We start from the raw sequence: 22,796 nt of genomic DNA on the forward strand, positions 1-22,796 counted from the left end.
GAGCAAGGAAAAGGATTCTGCCGAGGGAATTTCAGCAACTAGGGGCTAAATTAAAATGCAAAAACAGAAAGGTAATAATCTCTGGATTGTTACCTGAGCCACGTGCAAATTTGCAAAGGGTTAATAGGATCAGAGAGCTAAATGCTTGGCTCAAAGATTGGTGTGGGAGAAGTGGATCTGAATACATGGGACATTGGCAACAGTATAGGGGAAGGAGGGATAAGGGTCCTGGTGAATCTATAACTAGGTCTGTAGGTAGGACTTTAAAATAAATAGTAGAGGGGGTAGTTCAACAGTTTGGAAAAGTGAGGACAAAGTAAAAGGGAAGGAGAATGCAGAAGAGGTTATGAGAGTCTCCAGAGTAAAGAAAAAGACAAAATGTTTAGAAAGGGATAAGAATTTAACTTCCATTTACATGGGGGTAAAATTAAAAAGGGTGATGAAAAGTGGATTGAAGGTGTCATATTTGAATGCACACATATACTGAATAAAGTAGATGATCTTGTACCACAGTAGATACTGGCAGGTATAAATTTGTGGGCATCACTGAGTCATAGCTAAAAGAAGATCACAGTTGTGAGCTTAACATCCAAGGATACAAATTGTATTAAAAGGACAGGTAGGTGCGCACTGGGGATGGGTGGCTCTATTGGTTAAGAAACAAATCAAATGCTTAGAAAGAAGGGACATAGGTTTGGAAGATGTTGAATCCTTGTAGGTAGTATTAGAAATTCCAAGGAAAAAAGACTTTAATGGGAGTAATATACAAGCCTCTAAATAGTAGCCAGGATATGAGGTACAATGGAATTACAATGTAAGAGAGAAGATCATGAAAAAGGGCAATGTTACAATAGTCTCGGTGGATTTCAATATGTACATAGGTAGACTGGGAAAGTTAGGTAAGTGCTGGATCCTAACAGAAGGAATTCATAGAATGCATTGGATGTGGCTTTTTAGATCAACTTGTGGTCTGTCCCATTAGGGAAAAGGCAATTCTGGATTGGGTGTTGTGTAATGAACCAGATTTGATAAGTGAGCTTAAGGTAAAGGAACCTTTATGAGTCAGTAATCATAATATGATAGTATTCAGCATGAAGTTTCAGAGGAAGAAGCTAAAACCAGATGTTTCAGTATTACAGGGAATAAAGGGAATTAAAGAGGCATGAGAGAGGAGCCACCAAAAGTTGATTGGAAGGGTATACTAGCAGGGATGATGGCAGAACAGTGATGGCTGGTGTTTCTGAGAGTAATTCAGAAGGTGTAGGATAGATTAATCCAAAAGAGGAAGTATTCTAAAGGAAGGATGAGGCAATTGTGACAGGGAAGTCAAAGACAGCTTAAGAGCAAAAGAGAGGGCATACAGTATAATATTGCACAAATTAGTGGGAAGCTAGAGGAATGGGACCTTTTCAAAAAAACAACAGGAGGCAACTAAAAAAGCAAAAAAGAGAGAAAAGATGAAATATGTAGGTAAATAAAAGAGGATAGAAAGTGTTTTTTCAGATATATAAAGAGTGAAAGAGAGGCAAGAGTGGCTATCGGACCACTGGAAAACAATGCTGGAGAGGTAGTAATGGGGGACAAAGAAATGGTGGATGAATAATTAATATTTTGTGTCAGTCCTCGCTGTGAAGACATCAGCAGAATGCCAGAAATTGGAGTGTGTCTGCGGTAGAAGAAAGTATAATTGCTATTACTAAGGAGAAGGAGCTTGGGAACCTGAATGGTCTGGAGGACCAGATGGACTACACCCCAGGGTTCTGAAAGAGGTAGCTGAAGAAACTGTGGAAGCATTAATAGTGATCTTTAAAGAATAGATTCTGGAAGTCAAAGACAAGAGCAAAAGAGAAGGCATATAATATTGCACAAATTAGTGGAGAGAGTAAAAGTGGTCTTTCTTCAGGGAATCCTCCATGAGCATAAGAAACCTTTGATTTCTGACATTTCTTCCTGTCTATAAAATAGTCTCTGCCTTTATTCCTTCGACCAAAAGGCTGTGAATCTGTGGAACTCATTACCACAGATAGCTGTGAAGGTCAAGTCAATAGGTATATTTAAAGAAGGGATTGATAAATTCTTGATTAGCAAGGATGTCAAATATTACAGGGAGAAGGCAGGAGAATAGGTTTGAAGGGGAAAATTAAGCAGCCATGATTGGATGATGGAGCACACTCAAAGGGTTGAATGGCCAAATTCTGCTCCAATGTCTTATGGTCATTCCTTGGCAATTCAAGTGTTTGAATATACAATATAACATTGTGATTTATCTTTCTCCACCACACACTCAAGCAATTTGTTCCAGATTTCAACCAGTGGGTGAAAACCTCCTTCCTCAGATGCCTGCTAAACCTCCAGTCCTCTTCTTAAACTCAGCCTTCTAGTTTTATATACCTGTTCTATGGAATGCACTTTCTTACAACCTACCCTACTAGTGTCCCCTCATAACCTTGTATATCTCTATCAGGCTCCCCCTTGGCGTGAGGATGGTTCAAAGTCGATCAGTTCAGACTGAGATGGAAGAGGGCGGATCACTCGGGATGGGTTCAGTGCTGTCCACCAAAAGGTTTGCCAACTTACCTGATTTTGAAATTCTGGCTTTGTTTAATTGCACAGACTTTTGTCAGGAGTAGTTAGGAGGTTGAACATATTGTATATTATACACTCGGTTGAGTAACTCTCCTACACTACTCTGACAGTAACTCCCAACCCTGCTATTTTCACCATCCAGGATTATAAGGGGTGCAGGAACATCACTCCCTGCAGATCCCCCTACAAGTTTCACACTCTCTTGTTGTGAAAATTTAACACCAGTCCTTCATGGTAATTGGGTTTAATCCCGGGAACTCCTTCCTGACAGATCTGCAGGAGTAATTTCACCGGAAGGGAATACTATGGTTTGAAAAGGTGACTCTGCACCATTTTATCAATCAATGAACAATAAATTCCCAAATCCCCCAAAAAAACGAGCAAAATTTTGCCCTCTCAATGTCTCATGCTCCTGTGCTTTACTGTTACATTCTGTTGGGGTTGGGAGACTTGAGGAGAGGTTGAAGTGGACAGGCGATCAGAATAGGGGTTGTGAGAATGAGGTGGGCTGAAAGAGGGGAAATAGCCAGAATTATGTATGTTTGTATCTGTGTGTTTACAGGTTTGTGTCTGTTCTTTTATATTCATTAAGGGAATGTGAGCTTCACAGGCTGAGCCAGCATATAGAGTCAAAGTATCATATAGCATTGAAGAGGCCCTTCATGCTGACCAAGGTGCTCCATCCAAGCTCATCCTATTTGCCCATGTTTGGCTCACTCTTATCTAAAGTCTTTTTATCCAAAGACATGTTCAGCTGTCTTTTAAAAACTGTTATGGCACCAGCCTCAACCACTTCCTCTGGCAGCTCATTTCTTACAAGTAACACCATTGTGTTAAAGAAAAGTTGCCCGGTCCCTTCCCATTAAATCTTGATCCTAATAAATACGCGATGTTTTCTAGTTCTTGATTTCCCAACCTTGGGATAAAGACCGAGTGCATCCACACTATCTATGCCTCATTTGATCTTACACACAAAACTATGTACGAAGTTTAATTGCCTGTCCCCCGTTGCCCTTGTGAAGGTGCAGGTGAGCAGCCACCTTGAACTGCTGCAGTCCGTGATGTGCAGTTATGTCCACAATGTTATTCTGCAGAAGAGTTGCAGGATTTTGACCCAGTGATGGTGATATGTTTCCAAGTCAGGATATGTGAAGCTTTGAGATTAACTTCCAAGTAGTGGTGTCCCCTTGTCCTTCCAGCTGGTAAAGTTTCTGGATTTGGAAGGTACCATCGAAGGAATTTTGGTGAGTTGCCGCAGTTCATCCTTTAAGTGATACAGACTGCTACTACTGTATGTTGCTGGTGGAGGGAGTGAATGGTTGTGGATGTGGTGCCTAGCCAGCAGTCTGCCATGTCCTGTATGCTGGAGCTTCTGTCTGGGAGGGGGGGGTGGGGAGGGTGGATATATTGAAAGGCCCAGACAGAATGCATGTGGAGAGGATGTTTCTAATAGATGAGGATTTTAGGACTAGAGGGCACAGTGTCAGAATGCAAAGACATCCCTTTAGAGCTGAGATGAGGAGAAAATTCTTTAGCCAGAGACCGTATGACATACGAGCAGAATTAGGCCATTCAGTGCATCAAACCTGCCCCACCATTCCATCATGGCTGATTTATTATCCCTCTCAGCCCCATTCTCCTGCCTTCTCCCCATAAGTTTTTTTGACTACCTTACAAATCAAGAACTTATCAACCTTTGCTTTAAATATACCCAGTGAAGTAGCCTCCATAGCCATCTGTGGCAATGAATTCTACAGATTGATCACCCTCTGGCTAAAGAAGTTCCTCCTCATTGCATTTGCCTTCCTTACTCTCCACTCAACCTGCAAGTTAACCTTTAGGGAATCCAGCATGAGGACTCTCACCTCTGATTTCAGAACTTCCTCCCCAGTCAGAAAATATAGAGAACACGCAGAATGTGCTAATTCTCCTCCTACGTCTTCAGGTCATTCCTTAGCAATTCAAATGCTTGAACATACAACATTGAGGTTTATCTTTCTCTACCACCCACTCAACCACTTTGTTCCACTCTTAAACCTCCCATCACTCACTTTAAACCCTGGCTTCTTGTTTTACATACCTGCTCTATGGATTGTAATTTCTTACTACCTACCCTACCAACATATCCACGTAATCTTGTATATCTTTATCAGGTCCCCCCTCAACGCAAGGATGGTTCAAAGTCTATCAGCTCAGACTGAGATGGAAAAGGGTGGATCAGTGCTATCCTCCAACAGGTATGCCAACTTATCTGGTTTTGAAATACTGGCTTTGATTGATCACATAGAATTTTGTCTGGAGTGCTCAGAGGGAGGTTGAACATATTATATATCGCACAATGTTGATGTGGAAATTTAACAGCAGTCCTTCACTGTCACCGGGTTCAGCTCCTGGAACTCTGTCTGAACATTTCTGTCGGAAGGAGTCTCAGTGCCTCATGCCCCAGTGCTTTGCTGATAACACTCCTGTGGGGTAGGGAAACTCGAGGAGGAGAGATTAAAGTGGACAGGCAATCAGAGTTGGGTTGTAGAAGCGAAGTGGGCTGAAGGAGAGAAAATAGCCAGAATCTCCTATCTGTGTGTTTACAGGTTTGTGTCTGTTCTTTTATATTTACTCGAGGAATGTGGGTTTCCCAGTCTGCGCCAGCATATAGTGTCATACAGTGTGGAAGAGCCCCTTTGGGCCAGCTGGTACTTGTTGATCAAGGTGCTCCATACAAGCTCATCCTATTTGCCCATATTTGGCCCATTATCTCAACTCTTCTTATGCAAAGATATGTTCAACTATCTTTTAAAATATGTTATGGCACCAGCCTCAACCACTTCCTCTAGCAGATTATTTCATACACGTAACACCATTGCGTAGAAGAAAAGTTGTCCGGCAGGTTCCTATCAAATCTCGATCCTAATAAATACATGATGCTCTCTAGTTCTTGATTCCCCAAACTTGGGGAGGGGCAAGACTGACAACATACATCCTATCTATGCCATCTCATGGTTTTACACACAATATTGTACACAAAGGTTTAATTGCCTGTCCCCAGATGCATTTGTGAAGGTGCTAGTGAGCTGCCTTCTTAAACTGCTGTAGTTGTTAATGTGTGGTTACATCCACAGTGTTGTTCTGGAGAAGAGTACCAGCATTTTGACCCAGTGATAGTGTAGAAAGTCTGATATGCTTCCAAGTCAGAGTGTATGTGGCTTTGAGAGCAAAGTTCAAGTTGAGTTTTTCCCATGTTTTTCCTGCCCTTCTCCTTTTAGCTGGTAAAGGTTTCTGGTACTTGGAAGGTATTGTCTCAGGATTTGTGGTGAATTACCACGGTTCATCCCATAGATGATACAAAGATGACACTGTATATTGATGGTGGATTGAGTGAATGATTGTGACATAGTGCCTAGTAAGCAGGCAACTATGTCCTGCATGGTATTGAACCTCCATCTAGTCAAGTGAAGAGTATTCTATTACAATCCTGTCCTGAGCCGTGTAAATGATACTTCAGAGGTGGAAGGTAGGATCCCTCATCTGAGTCACTGAAATGCTTTTGCAGCCACATTGTGCATATGGTTACTCCAGTTCAAATTATGTTTCTATGTAACCCACAGGATTTTAATGGAATTCAGTGACAGATATAGTATATCATTAAATATTAGGGTTTGACAGCTGGATTTCCAGATGTGGGGTATCTTCATTGTCTGGTCCTCTTGTGGTGTGAATGCTACTTGCCGTTGATCAGCCCAGCCTGGATGGTTGTCCAGCATTTGGATGCAGACTGCTTCATTACCTGAGGAGTTACAAATGGTTCTGAATATTGTGCAATCTTCAACAAACATCCCACCTTCTGACCTTACATCTGAAGGAAACTCATTGGTAAAGGATTAAATGTGTTTGTGTGCATGTGAACATCCTCTACATAGCACCATCCAGAGACAGAGAAGCAGTTTCAGCGACAGGTTACTATCGATGCAATGCTCCTCAGACAGGATGAAGAGGTCAATACTCCCCAATGCCATTAGGCTTTACAATTCAACCGCCAGGACTTAAGAACTTTTTTAAAGCTATTATTAATGCTTTTTGAGATAGTGATTTAGATGCATATCATATTTTTTACTGAGTTAAGTATTGTATGTAATTAGTTTTGCTACAACAAGTGTATGGGACATTGGAAAAAAAAGTTGAATTTCCCCATGGGGATGAATAAAGTATCTATCTATCTATCTATCTATCTATCTATCTATCATGTGTGAAATGTTTGTGGGTACATCAGCACTAGAGTGGAACTAAACCATCCTCAGTGTGGAGTAAGGTCTCAGTCTTCATTAATAAGGCCATCAGTGACTCTATAGTATTATTGTGCCTCAAATTTTCTAACAATGACTTTTGTTTTATTGTGTCTTGACTTTCAGGTTCAGTGACACATCAAGTTTGGTTGAATCAGTAAGGTAAATGGACTGTTTTTAAACAACTTATTATTAAAGAGAACCTTGGCCTAGAAACTGGACCCATATATGTCTGATTTTGATGTGCAGTTCTTACAAAATTCAATCTAATCTGGGCTGGGTTAATTAGGCAATTTTTCCCAAGTGAAGTGTGTCATTCATTGTGGTGCATTTGTTGTCTATGTGGAATTAATTGTACACCTTGTGATCTCACTAATCATGCACCACACATTTTATTCTTTGGACACGTAAACTGGAGTTTTTGACTACAACCCATGAAAAACTGGCCTCACCCTATCAAGTTATTCACTTTGTCCTATCCATCCCTCTCTCGTCATCTTTGCCATTCCTAATTAAGATCCTCACTCTTTTCCAGTCCTAATGAAGGGCCTCTGATCTGAAACATTAACTCTGCTTTACATTTCTGATTGTTTTTACTAAACCAAGGAGGACAGGCTGCAGGGCACAATGTTTTTCTCCCTGTTTTGAGTGACAGTCAAAGTTCAAATTTATTATCAAAGTACATACATGTCACCACATACAACCCTGAGATTCATTTTCTTGTGGGCAAACACAGCAAATCCAAGAAACACAATAAAATCAGTGGAAGACCAGGGCAGACCAAAAAAAAGACAATGTACAGACGACAACAAACTGTGCAAACACTAAATAAATAATGAATAAATAAGCGTGAGACGGAGAGACCTTGAAAGTGACTCCATAGGTTATGGGAACAGTTCAGTGATGGGGCGAGTGGTGTTATCCCCTCTAGTTCAAGAACTTGATGGATGAAGAATAGTAACTGTTCTGGAATCTAGTAGTGAGGCTCCTGTACCACCTTCCTGATGGCAGCAGTGAGAAGAGAACATGACATGGGTGTTGGGGGCATTGATGATGGATCCTTCTTTCTTATTACAGCGCTCCATGTAAATGCGCTCAATGGTAGTAATGGCTTCACCCATGCTGGACTAGGCTATAGCCTGTACTTTTTGTAGTATTTTCCATTCAAGGGCATTGGTGTTTCCATCCCAGGCTGTGATGCAGTTCATCAATATACTCTCCACCCCATAGCTGTACAAGTGCTGCCAGGCTTTCCTCATAATGGTACTTCCGTGCTGGAAACAGAACTAACACCTGATAACACCAAGCAATTTAAAAGTTACCGGCTTTCTCCACCTCTGATCCTCTGGTGAGGACTGGCTCATGGACCTCGATTTCCTCTTCCTCAAGTCAGTAGCCATCGCCTTGACCTTGCTGACATTGAGTGAGAGGTTGTTGTTATTGTGGTACCATTCAGCAAGATTTTCAATCGCTCTCCTATTCTGATCCGCCACCACCTTTAATCCGGCCAGCAACAGTGGTGTTATCAGCAAACTTAAATATGGCATTGGCCTCACAGTCATTGGTACAAAGAGAGTAGAACAGGGGACTTAGCACACCACTCTGTGGTGTACCTGAGCTGCTGGAGATTGAGGAGGAGCTGTTTTTGCTGATCCAAACTGACTGGGGTCTGCAAGTGAGCAAATCAAGGATCCAATTCCATAAGGAGGTATAGAGGCCAAGATCTTAAAGCATATTGATTAATTTTGAGGGAATGATAGAATTGAATGCTGAGGTGTAGTCAACAAAGAGCATCCTGATGTATGTAGCTTCGTTATGTTAAGTTCCAGATTTGAGTGAGGAGGCAATGAAATGGCATCTCCTGTGGATCTGTTGTGATGGTAGGCAAATGGGAGTGGATCCAAGTAGCTTCTCAGGGAGGAGTTGATATGTTTCATCACCAACATCACAAAGCACTTCATCACAGTTGATGTAAATGTGACTGGATGATAGTCTTTGAAGCAGGTGGGTACCTCAGACCGCCAAACTGAGGGGTTAAAGATATTGATAAACATTCCAGCCTGTTGATCTGTACAGGTCTTCAGTACTTGGCTCGGTACCCCACCTGGGCCAAATGCTTTCTGTGGGTTCACCCTCCTGAAAGATGCTCTCAGAGACTGAAATCACATCACTTTGGGATCTGCTTAATGAGCTGACATTGCAAAAATTCAAAGTGGTCAATGAGAACACTGCCTGCAGTTTTCATACATTAGCAGTCCCACTGAGTGTGCTCAAACTAACCAGGAGTATTTCCTCCAGATTTTAGCTGCTGAGATACACATTCCTGGTTTCCCATAGTTGCCCTTCTATGCTTGCTTTGACCATCAGAAAATGGAGAAGCTATCACAAACACCACCACGCCCACCCCCCCGATCCCCCTGAAGGATCCCATGATCTGGTATCATGGGATATGATACCCATGGTATACCCATGGGTAGCTGGTATCAGGTGTATCGATATTTCAGTGGAACAAAGGAAATTACAGTGGTATGAGAGGGGAACTGGCCCAAGTTGATTGGAAAAGTAAGCTAAATGGAGGGACAGTAGAGCAGAATTGGATGAAATTCCTACAAGAAATAAGGAAAGTGCAGGAAACATATATTCCAAGAAAAAAGAAAATCATAAAAGGAAAAATGACACGAATGTGGCTAACGAGAGAAGTTAAGGCTAAAATAAAAGCAAAAGAGGCAGCATGCAAGGAAGCAAAAATTAGTGGGAAAACTGAGGACTGGACGAATTTTAAAAATTTACAGAAGGAAACTAAGTAAGTCATTAGGAAAGAAAAGATGAATTATTAAAGGAAATTTTAATATAAAAAAGGACACTAAGTTTTTTTTAAATATATTAAGAGTAAAAGAGTGACACGGGTAGATTTAGGACCAATTGAAAAGGATGCTGGAGAAATTATAATGGGTAACAAAAGATAGCAGAGGAACTAAATGAGTATTTTGCATCAGTCTTCACAGTGGAAGACAGTAGCAACATACCTGATAGCCAGAGGTCTCAAGGAATAGAATTAGGTACAGTCAAGATTACTAGAGAGAAAGTGCTTGAGAAGCTAAATGGACTAAGGATCGATAAGTCTCCCAGACTGGATCAAGTGCATCCATGGGTTCTGAAGGAGGTGGCTTTGGAGATTGTGGAGGCATTGGAAATAATCTTCCAGGAATCAGTAGACTCAAGCACGTTTCCGGAGGACTGGAAGGTCGCAAGTGTAGTTCCATTGTTTAAGAAAGGGGGGAGGCAGCAAAAAGAAAATTACAGACCTATTAGTCTGACATCAGTAGTTGTTAAGTTATTGGAGTTGATCCTCAAGGATGAGATTATAAATTACCTTGAGGTGCATGACAAGATAGGCCCAAGCCAGCAGGGTTTCACGTAGGGAAGATGTACCTCACCAACCTATTGGAATTGTTTGAGGTAATCTCAAATAAGATTGACAAGGGAGAGGCTGTGAATGTTGTGTATTTGGATTTTCAAAAGGCCTTTGATAAGGTGCTGCATAAGAGGCTGCTTAATAAGATGAGGGCCCATGGAATTACAGGAAGGATATTGTTGGAATGGGTGGAGCATTGGGTGATAGGCAGAAAGCAAAGAGTGGGTATACAGGGATCCTATTCTGGTTGGTTGCCGGTTACTAGTGGTGTTCCGCAGGGATCAGTGTTGGGGCCTCTTCTTTTTACACTGTATATCGATCATGGATTAAATGGTTTTGTGGCTAAATTTGCGGACGACACCAAGATAGGTGGAGGAGCAGGAAGTGTTGAAGAAACGGAAAGGTTGCAGAGAGACTTGGTGAGTTTAGGAGAGTGGGCAAAGAAATGGCAGATGAGATACAATGTTGAGAAAAGTACAGTTGTACATTTTGGAAGAAGAAACAATCGGGCAGATTATTGTTTAGATGGGGAGAAAATTTAAAAATCGGAAGTGCAAAGGGACTTGGGGGTCCTAGTGCAGGATACCCTAAAGGTTAACCACCAGGTTGGATTGGCAGTAAGGAAAGTGAATGCTACATTGGCATTCATTTCAAGAGGAATAATGTATAAGAGTAAGGAGGTGTTGATGAGGCTCTATGGGGCACTGGTGAGACCCCATTTGGAATACTGTGTGCAGTTTTGGGCCCCCTATCTTAGAAAGGATGTGCTGATGTTGGAGAGAGTTCAGAGAAGATTCACTAGGATGATTCCTGGAATGCAGGGACTAACATATGAGGAGCGTTTATTGGCTCTTGGATTGTATTTATTAGCATATAGAAGAATGAGGGGGGATCTCATAGAAACATTTTGAATGTTGAAAGGGTTGGACAGAGTAGATGTGGAAAGGCTGTTTCCCTTGGTGGGTGAGTCCAGGACAAGAGGTCTCAGTCTTAGAATTAGAGTGTACCCATTTAAAATACAGATGAGGAGAAATTTTTTGAGCCAGAGGATTGTGGATTTACAGAATTCGTTGCCACATACAGCTGTGGAGGCCCAATCATTTAAGGTTTTTAAGGAGGAGATTAACAGGTATCTGATTAGTCAGGGTATCAAGGGATATGGGAAAAAAGCCGGAAATTGGAACTAGACGGGAGAATAGTTTAGCTCATGGTGGAGTGGCGGAACAGACTCGATGGGCCGAATGGCCTACTTCTGCTCCTTTATCTTGTGATCTTTTGATCTCAATTTCCAAAGCTGTCATGCGAGATGCCTTCAGGGAGGTGAATCCAAGGAAAGCTTCCGGACCGGACAGGGTACCAGGCCACATACTAAAGGCCTGTGCTGACCAACTGGCTGGAGTGTTCACCGAGATCTTCAACCTCCTGCTTTTAAAAAAGCACGTTTTAAAAGGTTGGTGATGAAACTTATCACCTCTTGCCTGAGAGGTGACTTGTAATCTGCTCCGATTTGCCTACTGGAGTAACAGGTCCACAGCAGGTGCCATCTCACTGGCTCTTCACACACTCCTGAAACATCTGGATGCTTACATCAGGATGCTCTTTGTCAATTGCAGCTCAGCATTGAATCCCCTTAAAACTAATCAATAAACTCCAAGACCTTAGCCTCAATATCCTCTTGTGCAATTAGATCCTGGATTTCCTTACTAGTACACCCCAATCAGTTCGGATTGGCAACAAAATCTCCTCCACCATCTCCATCAACACAGGCGCACCACAGGGCTGTGTGCTTAGCCCCCTGCTCTACTCACTTTACACCTATAACTGTGTGGCTAAGCACAGCTCCAACACCATATTCAATTTTGCTGAGCCAAATCAAAGGTGGTGATAAATCAGCATACAGGAGGGAGACTGAAAATTTGGCTGAGTGTGTCATAACATCAACCTCTCACTCAATGTCAGCAAGACCAAGGAAATGATTATAGATTCAGGAAAGGGAAACCGAAGCCAGTCCTCAGAAGATCAGAGGTAGAGAGGGTTAGCAACTTTAACCTGTTCCTGGGTGTTACCAAATATTACTTAAGTATTAAATGTACAACAATGGGGTTGAAGTCTTACCAAGAAGGATGTGGATGATAGAGAGATCAGTGCCGAGAGGATTAATTCCCAGGATGTTTTGAAGTAAAGGAGGAGGTAGTATCGGGTCCCTTAAAGAGCATTAAGGTTTAAAAGTTCTCAGGGACTGATAAGATTGATGGGGCTTTGAATAATATCTTTGTATGCTCTCTAGCCACAGGCTAGGTGCCATTAGTCTATCAAGTAGCTAATGTTGTTCCATTGTTCAAGAAGGGAACCAGAGATAATCCTGGAAACTATAGACTGCTGTCAATCATAGGGAAGTTACTGGAGAGAATTCATAGAGATAGGATTTGTGAACATTGGAAAATCTAATTAGGGAGAGCGAGCATGGATTTATACAGGACAAGTAGTGTCTTTGTTAGGGCGTATTCTGGAGTTAGAGTATATAGGAAATATTAACTTCACCAGCAACCAATCTTCAGAAATGAACATGGATTGTAGATTGAATTTAAAATGCAGCTCTGAACGATAGTTTTCCTGGAACTGTGCAATGGAGTTGATTGTAAACCAGACGATGCTGATTAAGTTTCATTGTGGGTGTCTGGAGTGTGGGTGCGAAGAAGGGGTGTGAAGACCATAACTCAAATGAAGTTGTGTAGATACATTGTAACTATAGAATTGTCCTGCTGTTATCTTTGATCTTTAGCATATAAAAAAGTCACATAATAATGGATCAGGAGGCCTCTTCCTCCAAGAGTGTCTCAACATGACAGCTGCTACCTGCTTTTGTTGAATAGAACACTTCTGCATCCACTAGCTTCAGGGTCTCTCTGGTGACTTCGTTCATGTTAAAACATCCTATTAACTTGACTGACGAGGCGACGAGGGTGATTAATGAAGGTTGAGCTGTAGATTATTGTCTGCATGGATTCTAGTAAGGTGTTTGACAAGGATAGTCATGGGAGACTCATCCAGAAGATTAAGCTGCATGGAATCAGGGATGAACTGGCCATTTGGATTCAAAACTAGCTTGCCTATAGAAGATAGAGAGTGGTGGAGCTGGAGGTCTATGATTAGTGGTTCTTCACACAGATCTGTACTGGGACCTCCGTTTGTGATATATATAAATGTCCTGCATGACAACGCAGATGAGTGGGTTAATAAGTTTGCATGTTGTACAATGATCAGTGGTGTTGTGGATAACGTAGGTGACTGGCAAATAGAGTGGAATATAGGTCAGTTTTAGATATGGGCAGAGAATAGTAGATGGAGCTTAACCCAGCTAAGTATTAAGTGTTGCACTTGGTAAGTCAAAGTAAAGAGACTGTGCACAGGCAAGGCCCTTAACAGTGTTGATGAGCAGAGGGATCCTGCAGTCCAAGTTCATAATTCCTTGAAAGTGGCTACGGATTGATAAGGTAGTTAGGAAGATCAAATTGCCTTTATTAGTTGAGACATTGAGTTCAAAAATCAGGAAGTTATGTCGCAGCTTTATAAAACTCTAGTAAGACTGCATCTGGAGTATTGCATACAGTTCTGGTCACTCCATCACGTGAAAGATGTTGAAGCTTTGGAGAAAGAGCGGAAGAAATTTACCAGAATGCTATAAGGAGGCTGGACAAACTTGGGTTGTTTTCTCTGGAGCAGCAGAGGCTGAGGGGCGATCTGATGGAAGCTTATAAGATTATGAGAGGCAAGAATAGAGTAGACAGACAGTATCTTTGAACCCAGGGTTGAAATGTCTAATACCAGAGAGTATGATAAAGTGAGAGGGGTCATTTCAAAGGAGGAGTGAGGGACATGGTTTTGTTCGTTTTTCTTGTTTTACACAGAGAGCAGTGGGTGCCTGAAATGTGCTGCCTGGGATAGTGGTATAGGCAGATACATTAGGTACTTATAAGACATTTTTAGGTAGACACTGGAATGTGAGGAAAATGGAGGGATCTGAACACTGAAATAGTAGTGATTAGTTTAGTTAGCCATTTGATTACTAATTTAATTGGTTCAATATAATATTGTGGGCTGAAGGGCTTGTTCCTGTGCTATACTGTTCTATATTCTATGTTCTAAGATACCCACGTGACATTAAATGGGATTGCCACAGAGCCACATTTCTCTGATCTCCCATTGCTGTCAGGATGCAGATTCAGACTCTGGCCACCAGGTGGCTCTACATCCAAACTTTGACACTGAAGCAAAATCCTGCAGATGCTGGAAAGCTGAAATAAAAGCAGAAAGTGCAGAAAATGCTCATCAGGGGATGAAGTATTTGTGGAGAGATAAAAAGAACTGGTGACCTTTTATTGGAACTGGAAATGGCAGTGACATTTTGGGGAAAACCTAGCAAGGTGATTTATTATTTCACGTTTCAAATATTAGGCAAACCAAGAGTCTACAGGGGAAGTTGGGTTAATGAGCTAGTCCACAAACCCAGTATCCCCTTGGCTATACTTGTCCTGGACTATGTACACTATGATCTGGAAAGACAGAATGAGTTTCAGGGATCGGGCTTAGCCAACACTGAACAATCCTTTCAATGATCTAAGAGCTGCCTTCAAAACAATTCAACATAATTGACCACAACATTCTCCTAGATCGCCTTGAGAACCAGGTTAGCCTCTCATAAATCTTTGAGAGAAAATTTTTTGTCCATGTTGGAGGCCAATTTTTTTAAGAGATATGATGTACCTTTTGGTATTGCTCAGGTGAGCTGCCTTGGTCTCCTGCTATTTTCCATAAACATGCTCCCCTTAGGAGACATCATTAGAGATCACCACAGTTATGCAGACACATACAATTGCACATCTCTGTTGAGCCTGATGGTGATAACACCCTCTCTCTCTGACATCTCGTAAGGCTGCAATAAACAGATGGATGATCCTTAAAACTAAATGACGAAAAAACTTAAATACTTTCGAATGGTCCCAAAGCCAAAGAATAAACTTCTTGATAAACTTCAGAACTTGGCTCCCCTTGTAAAATCTGAACAAGACTAGGTGTTACCATTGATTCAGATTTGAATTTTAAATCTCACATAAAGGAAGTCCCCAGGACAGAATTTTCACACTTTGCAGCGGTACGTCCACATCTGTCACGCAGTGATTCTAAAAAAACTGGTTCACACCTTTACAGTGCCTACAAAAAGTATTCACCCCCACCCCCCAGAAGTTTTCATGTTTTAATATTGTACAACATTGAACCACTGTGGATTTGATTTGGCTTTTTTGACACTGATCAACAGACAAAGACTCTTTCGTGTCAAAGTGAAAACAGATCACTACAAAGTGATCTAAATTAATTACAAGTATAGAACAAAATAATTGATTGCGTAAGTATTCATCCCCCTTTAAATATGACACACCAAATCATCACTGGTGCAGTTTTAGAAGTTGCATAATTAGTTAAATGGAGATGTTTTTGGAGACCTGTGTGCAGTCAGTGTTTCAATTGAATGCAGTAAAAATATCTGTATCTGGAAGGTCCAACTGCTGATGAGTCAGTATCCTGGCTAAAACTACACCATGAAGACACAAGAACACTCCAAGCAACTCTCAAAGATGTTATTGAAAAGCACACGAGTACAAGAAAATTTCCAACTCAATGAATATCCCTTGGAATACAGTTACGCCAATCATCAAGAAATGGAAAGAATATGGCGTAGCTGTAAATCTGCCTAGAGCAGGCTGTGCTAAAAAACTGAGTGATCGTGCAAGAAGGGGACTGGTGAGGAAGGCCACCAAGAAACCTATGACAACCCTGGAGGAGTTACAAGCTTCAGTGGCTGAAATGGGAGAGACTGTGCATACAACAACTGTTGCCCGGGTGCTTCACCAGCCGCAGCTTTATGGGAGATTGGCAAAGAGAAAGGCACTGTTCAAAAAAAACTCACTTAAAATCTTGGTTAGAGTTTGCCAGAAGACCTGTAGAAGACTCTGAAGTCAGCTGAAGTGGAAGGTTCTATGGCCTGATGAAACCAAAATTGAGCTTTTGGCCATCAGACTAAACTCTATGTTTGACGTAAGCCAAATGCCGCACATAATCAAAAACACACCATCCCTACTGTGAAGCATGGTGGTGGCTGCATCATGCTGTGGTGATGCTTCACAGCAGCCGGCCCTGGAAGACTCGTGAAAGTAGAGAGTAAAATGAATGCAGCAAAATACAGGGAAATCCTGGAGGAAAACCTGATGCAGTCTGCAAGAGAATTGCAACTTGGGAGAAGATTTGATTTCCAGCAAGACAATGACCCTAAGGATAAAGCAAACACTGCACAGGAATGGCTGAAAAACAAAGTTAATGTCCTGGAGTGGCCAAGACTTCAACCCAATTGAGAATTTGAGGCTGGACTGAAAAGGGCTGTTCACTCACGATCCTCATGCATTCTGGCAGAGCTCGAGCTGTTTTGTAAAGAATGGGGGGGGGGGGGGGGGGAATTGCAGTGTCTAGATGTACAAAGCTGATAGAGACCTATCCATACAGACTCAAGGCTGTAATTGCTGCCAAAGGCTGTAACTGCATCTATTAAAGTACTGACTTGAAAGGTGTGAATACTTACACAATTATTTTGAATTTTATATTTATAATTGATTTAGACTACTTTGTAGAGACCTGTTTTCACTTTGACATAGAAGACTCTTTCTGTTGATCAGTGTCAAAAAAGCCAAATTAAATCCACTGTGATTCAATGTTGCAAAACAAAACTTGCAAAGGGAGATGGGGATGAATACTTTTTAATAGACATTGTATATCAAAAAGAATACATTACTGCCACCCATTTTTATTGGCCTTCCAAAGCAATCTATTGACAAACTTCTACTCATTCAGAACACCACTACTTGACTTTTAACTAAAACCAAGATGAGGGAGCATATCACTCCTATCCTATCTACTCTGCATCGGCTCCCTACACCTTTTAGAATTGATTTTAAAGTTCTCTTACTTTTTAAATCTCTAAATAGGCTAGGACTGGAGTACATCACAGCGTTGCTTTCATTTTACAATTCTAATCGAGTTCTCAGATCTTCTTCTGCTAGCCTTTTAAACTTAAACAATCTCTCTTAAAAGATAATTGGCAGATCATCTTTGTTGAACTATACTCCTAAACTGTGAAAGTCAATACATAAAACTATACAGGATACAGATTTAGTTGACACTTTCAAGTAACAGCTCAAAACCTACTTATTTAATCATGCTTTTAATTAACATCATTTTATCTTTTATTTCCATGTTTGCACTTTATCCCATAGTAAAACACTTTGAACTGCATTACCTTTATGAAAAGTGCTCTATAAATAAATTATTAATATTATTAATAATGATGTCAGGAGGCTATGAACAATAATTCTGATGGTCAAAGTTTGTGTGGGCAAATGAGCTGAAGGAACCTCCTTATCCTTCTTACCCAGCCAATTTCTTACACAGTTTTCATTCATGTTTTAGGATCCGATCATCAACACAGTTCATTAAGTCAAACAGGTATGGGATCTTAAATGGATTATCTACTCACCAGCTTTACATTTATCATAAACCTTCTCCAACAACTTTTGATGGAATTCAGCTTTTTGCTTTTGGTATTATTTCAGGTTCAGCTGTGAGATGGTCGAATGACATTGTCAGACTGAGCTAAAACTGTTGCGAGATCAAATCCTAAAGCTTAAATACAACATCTTAGCTGACACTCCAGTGCAATACTAGAGGAGTGCTGCACTGTCAGAGGCCCCATCTCTCTAGGATTTCAACACTGGATGATAAAAATCCTTGGGTTTTATTTTGTAGAAGAGGGAATTGTGTTATCCCCACCCTCCTGCCTGATAGATATACCATCCACAGAAATACCATCACTAAAAACAAGTACATAGTTACAATATGATTACTGATTCTGGGAGACTATTGTGTCCTAATTAGCTCCACACTTACCTTCTTCGGGTGTCCCTCTGGATGGAGGATAGTTTGGTTCCACTCTGGGTCTGGGAGCTCTAAGGTAGATGATGAGGCCAAAGTGGGATCCATAGACTTGGCCAAAGGAGAAGTGTATCCACTCCTTCCATCATTGTCATCAGGCTTCCTTGTGCTCCTCATTCACAAACTTGAGGTTCTTACTGGGACTCCACAATGCTCCTTCTGCACTTTGCGCAGTCACAGCCAGAGGTACCCAGAAGAGAGTAGGGAGTTTGCCTTTTCTCAATGAGGCTTTGAACCTTTTCTTCGGTCCATCTCATAACCCCCTTCCTTTCACAGACCTCAGAATAGAGTCACAAGTTACAGCAAACGCTGGAATCTGTAGCAACACAAGACACTAGAGGGAATCAGAGGGTTGGGCAGCATCTCTGAGGGACATGGACTGTCCCTTCTGGAGATGCTGTCCATCAAGACCCTTCATGTAGTCCAGAAACATTGACTGTCAATTTCATTTCATAGATGCTGCCTGAACTGGAGTTGCTTCAGCATCTTGTGTGTCGCCTAGAATGCTGCTCCTGTCTCAGGAATCCAGTATCAGCCTACATGAGCTGCCTAGCAGAGCCAACCCAGAGTAACTAAGGGCTCAGTGCTGGGACTGTGACCAGATGTGTGACAGAATAGTTAGCTCCTTGCTTGTTAAAGAAGGGAACCCACTTTGTAATACAATGTGTGTCTATAAAGAAGAGGTTCTCCCTTGTATAAATTGTTGGACCCTCTTGCACGATATAGCACGTTCAACCTTTATATAGTGTGGTGTGAATGGAAGGGTCTCCTTACATGATGTGGTAGATTGCCCCAGAACAGATGGGTCCACCTTTTATATGATGTAACATCCGTTGGTCAGTGTTGACCATGCATGTTGCGTCCTAGCCGTCTACGCGATATGTAAGCCAGGGTAGTACAATATGGAGAGTAAGCTTCTTCCTTTGCAGAGGGCTCCCCCCTCCATGCAGCCGATGAGTCTAGAGGAACAGCAGGGACCCGATACAGTTTGGCACCAATGGTATAGCAGGAGTTGCCATTCAGCATTGAACCCAATATAGGAATGCCTTGGGGACTGCAGCTCTGGATTTTTCCTCAGAGTTTACTCCCAAAGCCTTCCCAATGAGCGGGCACAAGGCAGCAAAGCTTTGAAATTGGAATATTCTTTCTCCGGGATGAGCTGCCAACTGACAAGCCCTATCTGCCTGAAGCAAGTGGCTTTAAGGTTCCAGTAACCCTCCTTTGCCCATTGTCCTGTCAGTAGAAACTGTTCTGCCAGGTCTAGTAGCTAAACTACATGTGAAGGCCAGGAGCTGGACTTGGTTGTCAGAGGCTACTTGAGACACAAGCCATTGCAAGCATTTAATAGTTAGTGGGACCTTATCTCTACTACCTCTCCCGGATATGACAACCTTAAGGAACCTCCCTTGATTAATGAAATATATTCATTCCCCTGTGATGGCGACAGTTTCCTAACTTGGAGCAGGATTTAGGATTCATTGTGAGGGTGCAGCTCAAGGTCATTAGTGCATGGCTCCTCGTCATGGTCCTTGTAGATGTAAATGCAGAGGAACAAACAGTATTTAGGCAAACTATTCCAACAAATATCAAGATTTATGGGGAAATATTCATCAAGAGAACAAATAGATTACCAGAATTCACTGAAATGGATTATTATGAATGAATATCCCTTCCAAAGGTTGGGCTTTTCCATGGAATTGATGGTCAACACCTCAAACTTTTATAGCTATCAGTTCTGATATTTGGTGTGGGAGAAGAGATGGATGTACACATAAATAAATATATTTTATTTCTACAGAGAGATTCATCTTGTTTCAACCTCTTCACCCACCTCAGGCAGTATCGGTGAGTATTAGTTCAACTTTTATTCTTTTCGGTGTGATTTTAATGAATTCAGTTATTCATTTTCAGGGGGCAAAGCATGGAATAAGGAGATTAGAGAATTGTCATTATCATTTGGGTCTTTCCTCAAAGCAGCTAATCCCTGAATGACCTTAGATCCATTCTAAACAATTACACACAGTACATGTCTATCTTGAGAGCAAAATAAGATATCAGCCACAACGGCCAGGTAGTCATGGTAGTGTAGCAATAGGCACAATCTTATTACAGCTCAAGGTGTCGGTGTTTGGAGTTCAATTCCAGAGTTGGCTGTAAGGAGTTTGTATGTTCTCCCCATGACCACATGGGATTCCTCCAGGTGCTCCAGTTTCTTCCCACTGCCCAGACATACCAGTTAGTAGGTTAAATGGTCACTGTAAATTGTCCTGTGATTAGGCTAGGGTTAACCATATAACAATTACAGCACGGAAACAGGCCATCTCGGCCCTTCTAGTCCGTGCCGAACACTTACTCTCACCTAGTCCCACCGACCTGCACTCAGCCCATAAGCCTCCATTCCTTTCCTGTCCATATACCAATCCAATTTTTTTTAAATGACAATATTGAACCTGCCTCTACCACTTCTACTGGAAGCTCGTTCCACACAGCTGCCACTCTCTGAGTAAAGTTCCCCCTTGTGTTACCCCTAAACTTTTGCCCCCTAACTCTCAACTCATGTCCTCTTGTTTGAATCTCTCCTACTCTCAATGGAAAAAGCCTATCCACGTCAACTGTATCTATCCCCCTTATAAGCTTTGAAAACCTACTTCATTATCCACAACGCCACCTATCTTAGTATCATCTGCATACAAACTTTGTACTTGCTAATCCAATTTACCACCCCATCATCCAGATCATTAATGTATATGACAAACAACACTAGACCCTGTACAGACCCCTGAGGCACACCAACTAATCACCAGATTCCAACCTGACAAACAGTTATCCACCACTACTCTCTGGCATCTCCCATCCAGCCACCGTTGAATCCATTTTACTACTTCAATATTAATACCTAAAGATTGAACCTTACTAATTAACCTTGTCAAAGGCCTTACTGAAGTCCATATAGACAACATCCACTGCTTTACCCTCATCAACTTTCCTAGTAACCCCTTCAAAAAATTCAATAAGATTTGTCAAACATGACCTTCCACGCACAAATCCATGTTGACTGTTCCTAATCAAACCCTGTCTATCCAGATAATTATAGATACCATCTCTAAGAATACTTTCCATTAATTTACCCACCACCGGCGTGAAACTTACAGGCCGATAATTGCTAGGTTTACTCTTAGAGCCCTTTTTAAATAATGGAACCACATGAGCAATACGCCAATCCTCTGGCACCATCCCCATTTCAAATGACTTTGAAATATTTCTATCAGAGCCCCTGCTATTTCTACACTAACTTCCCTCAAGGTCCTAGGGCATATCCTGTCAGGATCCGGAGACATATCCACTTTTATATTCTTTAAAGAAGATGAAGTACTGGTGCTTTTAATCATCATAGTTTCCATAACTACCCTACTTGTTTCCCTTACCTTACACAATTCAATATCCTTCTCCTTAGTGAATACCAAAGAAAAGAATTTGTTCAAAATCTCCCCCATCTCTTTTGGCTCCACACATAGCTGTCCACTCTGATTCTCTAAGGGACCAATTTTATACCTCACTATCCTTTTGCTATTAATATAACTGTAGAAACCCTTTGGATTTATTTTCACCTTACTTGCCAAAGCAACCATTAGCTTTTCTAATTTCTTTAAGATTCTTCTTACATTCTTTATATTCTTCAAGCACCTCATTTACTCCATGCTGCCTATATTTATTGTAGATCTCTCTCTTTTTCAAAACCAAGTTTCCAATATCCCTTGAAAACCATGGCTCTCTCAAACTTTTAACCTTTCCTTTCAACCTAACAGGAACATAAAAATTCTGTACCCTCAAAATTTCACCTTTAAATGACCTCCATTTCTCAATTACATCCTTCCCATAAAACAAATTGTCCCAATCCACTCCTTCTAAATCCTTTCGCATCTCCTCAAAGTTAGCCTTTTTCCTGGGTCCAGTCCTATCCTTCTCCATAATTATATTGAAACTAATGGCATTGTGATCACTGGACCTGAAGTGCTCCCCAACACATACCTCCGTCACCTGACCTATCTCATTCCCTAACAGGAGATCCAACACTACCCCTTCTCTAGTTGGTACCTCTACATATTGCTGCAAAAAACTAACTTGCACACATTTTACGAACTCCAAACCATCCAGCCCTTTTACAGAATGGGCTTCCCAGTCTATGTGTGGAAAATTAAAATCTCCCACAATCACAACCCTGTGCTTACTACAAACATCTGCTATCTCCTTGCAAATTTGCTCCTCCAATTCTCACTCCCCATTAGGTGGTCTATAATACACCTCTATAAGTGTTACTACACCCTTCTCATTCCTCAATTCCTCCTAAATGGTCTCCCTAGACGAGCCCTCTAATCTATCCTGCCAAAGCACTGCTGTAATACTTTCTCTGACAAGCAATGCAACACCTCCCCCTTTTGTCCCTCCGATTCTATCACACCTGAACAAATGAAATCTAGGAA

At 41.5% G+C, this 22,796-nt stretch overlaps 1 protein-coding gene across 1 annotated transcript in view; it reads left to right on the forward strand.

The window, feature by feature from the left end:
- Positions 1-22,796, forward strand: part of LOC140734027 (uncharacterized) — a 184,067-nt gene that overhangs the window by 159,022 nt on the left and 2,249 nt on the right. The window contains exons 51-55 of the mRNA XM_073057607.1: positions 2,465-2,563; positions 4,740-4,823; positions 6,990-7,025; positions 17,794-17,829; positions 20,114-20,160. Coding sequence (XP_072913708.1) covers positions 2,465-2,563; positions 4,740-4,823; positions 6,990-7,025; positions 17,794-17,829; positions 20,114-20,160 — 302 coding nt within the window. The remainder of the gene's footprint in view (positions 1-2,464; positions 2,564-4,739; positions 4,824-6,989; positions 7,026-17,793; positions 17,830-20,113; positions 20,161-22,796) is intronic.

The sequence above is a fragment of the Hemitrygon akajei genome, chromosome 10, assembly GCF_048418815.1.
Source record: "Hemitrygon akajei chromosome 10, sHemAka1.3, whole genome shotgun sequence".
NCBI lineage: Eukaryota > Metazoa > Chordata > Chondrichthyes > Myliobatiformes > Dasyatidae > Hemitrygon > Hemitrygon akajei.